Below are 10,000 nucleotides of genomic sequence, written 5' to 3'. Positions count from 1 at the left end.
ACCTAAGTCAATTCTTCCTCATTTGAGGATATTTGGATAGGTTTATACGTAATAAGCACATATAAGCTTGCCATTTCACTTATATACATATATATTTTAAAATGCAGTGATTTACCCAACAAATGCCACTCAAGTATTTCAGAAGTTCTACTCAATAATTCTTTTATAAATTCCTATTTACAAGGCTTATTAGTGCATCTGAAAGCCTGTAGAAATCTTTTGTTTAAAAAAATAATATGCAATTTCAAAAGCTTTTTGTTCCCATTTCAATCAAAAATAACTTCATATGTCTGAAATGAAATTTTGCAAGTAATCAGAGACTAATGAGGATTCATTGATTTAAATAGTTCAGGGAGTCTGAGAAGGGAATGAGAATGCAAAGTAACCAAGTATTTCATTTAGAAGAGCAGCTAATGTGTGGGTACACGAAGTCCTCCTCGCTGAGAAATGTAATCAGGACTTTTGTCTCAGGAGAGACTCTCATCCCCCTCTGTGTGCACATTCCTAACTCCCATTACCATTAACAGGCACCACACATGCACACCGAAGAGATGCCAGCCTTGGTAGTGTGTATGCATGGCAGCTGTGGTGACTAAATAATCCATATGGCTCTGAAGAGAAGTTATGGTTTGTTGGGTCTAGTCACAGACAGTGGTGGAATTCAGACACTAGAACCAAGCCTCAAGATTAATGCTTTATCCAAACTCATTCCTATCTAACCACGCCGGATTGTAGTTAGGCCAGGGTTTTGCAATTCTTCCTCTAGCGATGGTTTACACAGGTTGAAACTCCACGTTTGAGGGAACCTTAGTTTTTTTACAGGCCCAGAGCTCTCTCCTCCTCCTGGTCCACCACTTCTATCCCAGTATTCATTCATGCATTTACCCACAAAGTATATAAAATCACATAGTTGCTTTATAGAGAAAAAAAATCAAAGGCCTTGGTTTAAACCACAAAAGTCAGCAAAATCAGAATCAAGTATGAAATTCGTCTTCAACATGAAAATCAAATAATATGGTAACCTTACACAACAGATACATGTTGAAATAAAATTCCACAGGTTGTGTAAAGGACAGAGTTTAACTTTTACTTCTAATTGTTTCAGCTTTTAGGTACTGAAGTCAGTCTCAATGCTCATTTAGAATATAGTTTCCTGAAGCCCATTTCAACAACTTCTTTCTTCTTTTCCTAGTGAAAAAAATATTCTTGTGAAGTTCAGTTTAGTGAAGACACTGGTGATACGCACACATGGAAGTTTACACTTCTGAAAAGAGATAACAGTTCACTAGCCATGTTGCTGAAATTAGGCTTTAGAAAAAAAAAAGACTAGATGAAACAAAATTCTCTGTAAATTTGCATATATAGAGAGAGCACAATGAAAACTTCATATTTCTTATCTCCAATTAGGTCAATTAATATTCAGAAAAATTCTATAACATTACGTTTAAATAATCACGGGGGGAATCAACAATGTTCTAGAAACTTCTCTAGACCTTTCAATCAATTTTATTTATATGCAAAACCAAGAGAAACTAAAAAAAAAAAAAAAAAAAAAAAAAAGCTCCTCCTGATGCTAAAGCTCTCAATTTACTGACAGGCAAATGGCTTCATGCTGCCACTTAATCTCATTTCTTGCATAATGCCCTCTAATTAGCATATCAAAGTGAATTAATACTTCTAGGGCATTAGCAATGGGGAAATCTGCTCTAGGCTCACAATAGCAGTTAAGAGAGAGCCAAGAAATCCTCAAAAACACCACAAACCACTTTGCATTGCAAAACTGTTCAATTTATTTATCCTCTCTCTCTAAACACTTTTACCGCACACTGTTTTACTACTGTTCACCAAACAAAATGATAATTGCCAAAGTTACCAGCATCTGTAATGCCTGTTTAGAATCTTAATTTAGATTATGTTGCAGATAATTTCTATATGCAACCATTTGTTCTATTATAAATGTTAATATAGAGACAGTGGAAATGTTGACATTCTCAATTAGTTAATTTGAATTTGAAATAAAATTTTATGGGATTTTAAAATTTATGAATTTTTTAATGTAAAAAGCCACCTGCTGGACTCTGATGCCTAAGAAATATGCTTTGAAAACTGATGTATCCCATAAAGCAAAACAAACAAAAAAATCATTTTGCCATAACATATGTTGAGTTTCCCAAATAATGGTTTAAACATTGTGAGGAATCATCAGCATTAAAAGGATTACAATATATACCAAGTCCTCATTAATATGATCACACAAAAAGGGTTATTGTTCAAAACAGCTTAACATTTTTAAAGCACTTAAACTAAAGAAAAGAAGTACAAAACTTTTAACAATTATTTTTATAATTGCTTTAAATTGTTTTTAGTCCTAATTAGTTACTATTCTGCAGTCAGTCCAAAAAAAAAAAATGCTATGGCAATTCAACTTAACACATTCTATCACACCAATTTTTTTGGCTAGACACTCAAATTTAGTATTAAAGCAAACTACTATTACCATCCAAAACTACAAACATATTGTATTTGTGGAATATGTCCATAAAAAAATAATAAAGAAGAAATTCTGGTTACTATTCTGCCTACAAAGGGGATAATTAGAATCAAGTGTTATAGATTAATGAAATTTATTTTCGAGTATGTTCTACATCTGAAGGCATAAAAAGGTTTATTTTTACAGTGGCTCAGTCAAGCATTACTTACAATTTATTTGTTATATATAACACTACCATCTAGCTGTGATAGCAATTTGTTTGATTAACTTCTGTAACAGTAAAAATTCTGATAGCCAGGTCTGAAAAAATTTGACCAATTTACACCACATAGTGATGTAAATTATTTACTCTCTTCATACTTAAAGACTCAAATGGCCTACTGAAGTAGAGCAAATGCTTGAAAAGGTCAACATGGGAGGGGGGTATGTGCAAGCTTTGTTAGTCAGTTACTACCTAAATCATGCTGATCACACTGATAAATGGCTAAAACACAAGCCTGCTGAGAAAACAAATAAAACATTATTCTCATAGTGTCAATATTGAAAGAATAAATACCTAAAGATGTCCACATGTACACAAATAGGGGAAAGAGTCTAAAAATCCTTATTTAACTTGATGTGTTGGTGCTGATGTGTTAGGTTATTTATTCTGGATACCTCAATAGCATGAGTATAAAAGTGATGACTGATTCAGGGTGTGGTTCATGAAATGCAGTTTCAATTCTTTATAGCTATACTTCATATAACTTCATCCTATACAGTGCCACCATAAAATAGAAAAATTTAAATAATCCAAATTAAGATAGTAAACTGAAATCTGTCTTGGAAGTAGCCTTTAACAAAAGTTACAAAATGAAATCTGAAAGTACAAGCGAAGTTAATTAAAAGGAAAAGGATCATAATATGAAAAATGTACACAAACATATTTATGAAAGACGCTGAACCAGTGCGCTATTTGGGGCAAGTAAGGGCTTCCTTTGCTACTGCAATATACTCCTGGATTTGGAATAAAATTATGTAAATTAATATAATAACATAGTAAACTCCCAAATAAAATAACAAAACTACACAAATCTGTTATATAAAATGAAGTCCACTAAAACTGAGAAACAAAAGAATTACTTGCATAGATCAAGTTAGTATTGACAAGAAGGTTCACTATTTTTATTGAGGAAAAAAAGGGTTGGAAAACAGCGCCATATTTTTAAGATAATTGTTCTAAAACAGTATGGTAGATTTTTTTTCTAAGTTTTCTACAAATATATTGCAAGTATTATCTTATGGGAGAAGATGGGAGAGGAAGAGTGAAGAAAGTTAGAAAAACATAATTATTTTATATCCTCTCTCAAAACCTCCTAAAAGAGCTGTAAGTTATACAAATTTTAAAAAATAGAAAAAAAATCGATAAAAAGATTCTCAAATTGCACTAAGAAAAAATTTGTAATAGAGAAATAGGATTTATAATATTTCCAAGATATACTGTGTATTTTTTTGTTTAATCATTTCCTATTTCCAATGTAAATTAGCTACTTTTTATTAGCTATGTCTAAAATTAAAACGAAATTTAAATGTTAAAGGTCCATTAAAATTTTCTTCAAAATAATTGTAAAAGGGTGGGAGTTTCAGAGAAAACGAGATTGGCCAAGTGTTGCTAACTGCTGAATGTAGGGGATGAGTTCATGGGGGTTCAAGTTTCTCTCTTCACTTTACATGTTTTATATTTGAAGTTGCTCACAAAATATTTTTAAAAACTAGAAAATAAGTTCATTAAAACACACAAAATTAATCGTGTATGGAACAGTGCATCTGTTTTTAAAACTATGGAACAAGTAATAATTATATTGAAAATATTGAAAGAGCAACTTAAAATGTATGCAATATATACAATAACATTTATACAATAACATATAACAACTTTCATCTTAATTGTTAAATTTTCACTTGATGGAATATTTGGTTTTTAAACATTGGGAATTAAAGAATTACATGGCACTGTACAAAGAAAAATGAACAAATTTTAATATTGAAGCATAAATTTAAAAAAACAGACCAGAGAAAAGAAGACTCCAATGAGCCTCTAAACCTTTAGGGTAAGAATTAAGTAGAAAGATGTTGACTGACAGCTCTACGTTGTCCCTCTGAAAGCTAGTCACACTTATAACAGTAAAGGTAAAAGGTTTAATTACATAAATCATATTCTAAATACATATAAAAACTCACAAGCTACATTCTTGATCTACTTTTGATATCTAAAATTCTCATGACTCCTTCTATGGAGGGTCCCTTTAAAAGTAAAGCATTTTAAATAGTCCTTTTCTTCTCCTTAAACATAAAAAATACTTCAACCAGCCCAACCAGCCAAGCAGGCCTTTCTCTTCCCCTGCGGACACCTCCTGCAGTAGAGAAGTTCATTAAGTTTTATGATCTTCCCAAGTCAGTCCTGCTTATAAGCCTCACAAAGGCCACAAATCTGGCAAACCATCATGTATGCCATTAGACATTACTAGTAAATGAACGCTATTTAGGGTTTGTGGTGGCAATAAATCAGAGTTTGGTTGGCATCTATCAACATGGAATATTTTATTTAACCTACCGTTTAAAGAAAGAAAAAGGTTGTGTTGATTTTTCTTTTTAAATACACAACATTTTTCACAGTATCATTCAGATTATATACTAAAACACTGGATTTTCAGTAAAATTTTTTTTAAAACATTTTTTTTCTCAAAAAACACCATTTCCTTCATTCAAACTATCATGATTAAGGACTTTAGAAAGTACTTCAACAATCAAGATTAAGGTGGCCAAAAAGATGTGAGGGAATGCACCAAAAGAAGTATGTATGTGAGCTCTCATAGCATCAGGTTTATTTAATGAGCGCTAGATGGTAAAATATGGCTAAAAAAAAAAGTCAAGAAAAAATCTGAACATAATTATTTCACTGGTTGCTTACTTAGTTTAGAATGTACAAATTTCTTAATTATAAAACCTATAACTTTTCAGTTGCTTTCAAAATGCATAAATATCACAATTCAACAATGACAGGCGTTTCTGCCCAAAAATAATTGTATGATGAATTTTACAAAAGAATACATTTTCAAGAAAAAGCTAGCATTCCATAGTAAAAGTATACTTTCCCTACCTCTGAACAAGAAAATAATATAATTGTGGTAGATTACCAATTTATCTGTCAGAAGGGAAAAACACCTTTTCATATCTGGTAGTAGGGAAAAAAAGATGTTTTCCAAACTAAATCCCTCATGTACATCAGAACTGGCAGTGTTCACTGCCTGATCAGATACCTCAAAATCGAATGGAAGACCTACAAATACATGGAATTTTTTAAAGTGATTTTGCCGTATTTTAGAAGTACAACTGAAATGACATTATCCATTGAAGTGACAGTCTCCCCCACACCTCCCCACTAGTCAACCCCCTACTCCTCCATTATGCAGAATAGAGTCATCACATAATGTTCTAGATTTCTATTACAAGTGACTAGGTCAACTTTCTCTAGATTAGAGAATTAATGTTTGGATACTATATTATCAGATTAAATAAAATGACCTAAAGAAAAAGCATTATACAATATACACATATTCTACAATGCTTATTTTATAAGTTCATGATATTTCCAAAGCATGACTGTGGGAACAGATTGGGCAGATGGGGGGGGGGCTGAAATTTGCTGCCCTGCTTTCTTTGCTTTGCTAATACTAATGTCTACACAGCTGTTTTATTTCAAATCAAGGATTCTGAGTCCAACATCCCTGTCTCCTTCTAAGGCTAGTTTTGGAGGGCGAGGTGGAGCTATGGGTAGTAGGGGAGAAAGGAGGGGAGAGAAAGAGCTTCACCCCCATCAATCATTCGGTACTTAAATCCCATCCCTCTCGAGCTTAGAGAGGCTGGCAGGAAGATGCCTCTGCCCAGACAGCCGCCTTTACTCTTTGTCGGCTGTTGGCTTTTTACAAAAGAGATAACGTGCAAACTTGGACCCGCTGGCCAAAGCACAAAAAGGGGATCTAATTTACAAGTTATCACTGAAAGCCTCAGAAACAAATTTGAAAACACAAAAATTTCCTTTGTGAGCTACCTTTTGCTTCTTAAATAGCAAGAGCCCTACCAAAGCTCTCTGCCAGTAATCCCAGACGCTGAAAAGACTTGTTTCTTTTTCGTAACTCACCTCTGACATGAGGATGACTACACTTTCCTTTCAAAATGGTGTAACTAAGTCTTGTGCAAATAAGCAACTAGAGGACTTATGCTTCCCAATTGAATTCTGGCTGCTGCTAAATGTCTAAACAAGAAAAGCAGTTTGCTGGGTTTGATTCTCAAGCTGGCTAGGCCCAAACTTTAAAAAGGCAAAAAAATAAATACAAATCATGAGAAGGGGGTGGAGGGAAGAATATCAATCCCCTCTCCCTAGTAATATAATGCCGTATAAAGTGGAATCAATCTTAATATTCACAACATAGTCAATACCCCAGTGCTTAGCTGTCAGCAGAAACTGAAGTGGAGCCTTGATAGCAAGAAAATCCTTGGACATTAAGCAACATAATTTACTGAGAATTACACACTTTTAGGATTCTAAACTAAGAATCTTTAAAATTTAATGCTTAATGTCTTATTTTATAGTCAGATAAAAATTATCCACCGTTTTAAATCACAATGCTTTATAAAGGTAGCTAAAAATCAACACAGAGTAAAAGTTAGTAATCTAAAATGCCTGTGGCTTACAAAATATAAAATGCATCTTAAAAAGAATGACTCACCATTAGGAAATCATGCATACTATGTGAATGAAAAGCAGAAAAAGTACTCTTGGCGGCTTTCAGTATTTGCTGTTAAATTATGTTTTTAGCATGTATTTTAACAGCAATAACCCATCCTTTTTTGTTGATTACTTTTAGGATCAAAATAGCACTGCAGAGTAAAAAATGTGTTTAAAAGAAGGGTAACTCTCCTACCAACTAACAAATTATATGCAGTGTGCTATTATTTGTACACTCAATTTAAACATAATCACAGTTACCCTTTTAAATAGTATCACTTGGACACTGTAACATCCTGGACTTTAACTTTCTCTTCTTTGCCTCAACTTAAAAAATGACAACTTTATAATACTGTATAGCCAACAAATACCAAAAAAAAAAAAAGAACCAACAGTAAAGCTTGTTTAATGGACTTGTTTACTATATGCAGGGCAAATACCAAATACTAACTAAAACATCTAGATTAAATCTCTACTCCCACCTGAGTCACTACTGTCACCGCAACACTAAAATATCTTCAATTTTAAAAAGTCTAACAAGAAAATTAAATTGAAATGAATTGCCAGAAATTTATCTAACATGTACTTGTAGTTTTCATTCCAGCACTTCTGCAGAAGCTGTCTCCTCATAAATTCCCTGCCTTGAACACTTCAAAAATTGTTTAACCTACATCTGTGGACCTTATTCTCCTTTATAAAATATATTAAGCATATTTACAATGTAATGACTTGACGCATAAAATTTACTAAAAGTATTAATAGATGTAACGCATTGCATATGCCTAAACGCATCATTACCCTTCCTCGATTCTTAAAAGTAATCTTCCCAACTAAAACATTAATTCAAACATGCCACTGGAGTCTGTTCAATTGCATCTATTCTTCTATCTGTGGAGCTGACACTTAAGGCTGTCCAACTAAAAGTTCGGGCGATGCTTCTCCCGGGGACTCGGTCCCTGGCATTCAGTCTCCCGTTGCTCCTTTTAAAAACTGACATACAAACAAGGCGAAAGGAGCAGGAGAGGGCGGCTGGTGCTCCGGGCCCCCTCCCGGCCTGCAGCCAGGGGCGGCCGCCTGGGGACAGCAACCCAGCCCCGTCCGCATCTACACTTCATTTTACACCAGGAGCGGAATTGAGAAATCGACTCCAGATTTATTGCAGTTTTTTTCCTCAAGATCAGGAGGTGGGAAGGAGAGAATGATCAAAGATGGCGGTGCCCAAAAGCAGCAGCTCTCAACTGGAGAGTCGAAGGAGTAGCTCCGACCCCACCTCGGGAGTCTCCAGGCCCACTGCGGGGCGCAGCGTCTTACCTGTTTTCTCTTTGATCTCACACAGGACGCTGAAGAGCGCGGGTTTCATTCTGTGACAGTTCAGGGCATGTTTCCTAAAAAACAAATAGCAAAACACAAAGGTATTAGCATCACCTATGGAATAATATGGCGCCTTCCTTTAAGTTAGACCTAAGATTTAATTCCGGCCCCGATATGGGAAGGCTCTTTTGAACCCCGGCAGATCCACAGAAACTCAAGTTGACTAGTGAGCGACAGCCGGGAAGCTCCGGCGGCTCAAGCTCCAGCCCGAACCAAGCGCGACCCGTCCGCCCGGCAGTCAGCAGCCTCGGCGACCGCAGGGCGCGAACCCGCACAGGGAACCTCGACACCGGGGCGAGCGGCGGCGACCCGCGGGAGGGGACGAGGCGGAGGAGCTCCCGCGTCCGACCACCGCAGGGGGAGCCGGCGCGGCGCGGCGCGGGCGGGCGGCCGGCCCACAGCGGGCAGCGGGCGGTGACAGCTCGGCAAAGTTTGCAAGGCCGCCCGCCCCTCCCCGAGAACTTGGCCGCCCGCGCTCGGCCCCGCAGGGAACCGCCCATCGCCCCGCGCCGGAGCTGGGGCAGCTGTCCCGCGCCGCGAAGTCGTCCGGCGGCCGAGGGGAGCCCCGCGCCGGGACTCCCGGCCCGAGGAGAAAGTTGCACTTCCCTCAGGTGCGGCCCGGGGCCCGCTCCGGGCGGCTTGCGCTGGGGTCCAGGCGGGAGTTTGAATCCGCGCGAGGGGGCCGGGCTGCCAAAGGGACGGGCGGCGGGGGAGCGAGAACCACACGATCCGCGCGGCGCCAAGTCCGTCCCGAGCCCCGGGAGCAACTTTGCCGACTCCCGCCCACGACAAGGGGCGCGGGCGAGTCCCCGCGAGGCCCGGGCGGGCGGCAGGTTTTTGGAGAAAGTTCCCCGCCCGGGGCTGAGGCCCCTGCCCCGGGCGCCACCCCCGGCTCGGACTCGGCCGCGGGCCCGGCTCCCTCACACACACAAAAGATGCTTAATGAGACGACACCAACTTTGCTTGCGCCTCGTCCAAGCTCTGGTCGGTGATGGTCATGATCTGGTGGAGGATGTCGCCGATGTCCTGCTTCCTGCCGTCGCCGTCCGCCCCTTCGTGGCCGTGCGGGGGAGGCGGCAGGGCCATGCCCCCCTGCACCGAGTGGCCGGCCAGGTTCACCCCGGCCAGAGTCTGCAGCATCCTGGATTGATCGTCCATCCCGCCGCGCGCGGGCGGGAGCGGGCGGCGGCGGCGGCTGAGGCGAAGGCTGAGGCGGCGGCGGCGGCGGCGGCGGCGGCGGCGGCGGCGGCAGCGACGAGGGAGGAGAAGAAAGAGGGGGAGGGGGAGGGGGAAGCGGCCGCGCGCTCCCCGCCCGCGCGGGGAGGGGGCGGCCCGGTAGGGAAAAAAAGATGTTTTCCAAACTAAATCCC

General features: G+C 39.1%; 1 protein-coding gene across 2 annotated transcripts in view; it reads right to left on the bottom strand.

The window, feature by feature from the left end:
- Nucleotides 1-9,925, bottom strand: part of PBX3 (PBX homeobox 3) — a 216,756-nt gene extending 206,831 nt beyond the window's left edge. For both annotated transcript variants that reach the window (XM_019636273.1, XM_019636294.1), the window contains exons 1-2: nt 9,589-9,925; nt 8,571-8,644 (exon numbers count right to left, since the gene is read on the bottom strand). In XM_019636273.1, coding sequence (XP_019491818.1) covers nt 8,571-8,644; nt 9,589-9,788 — 274 coding nt within the window. In that variant the 5' untranslated portion in view covers nt 9,789-9,925. The remainder of the gene's footprint in view (nt 1-8,570; nt 8,645-9,588) is intronic.
- Between the last annotated feature and the right edge of the window lie 75 nt (nt 9,926-10,000).

Source organism: Hipposideros armiger, unplaced genomic scaffold (genome assembly GCF_001890085.2).
Source record: "Hipposideros armiger isolate ML-2016 unplaced genomic scaffold, ASM189008v1 scaffold_3, whole genome shotgun sequence".
Lineage (NCBI taxonomy): Eukaryota > Metazoa > Chordata > Mammalia > Chiroptera > Hipposideridae > Hipposideros > Hipposideros armiger.
Note: the sequence above shows the minus strand (reverse complement) of the source record. Positions and strands in the feature narration are given on the sequence as shown.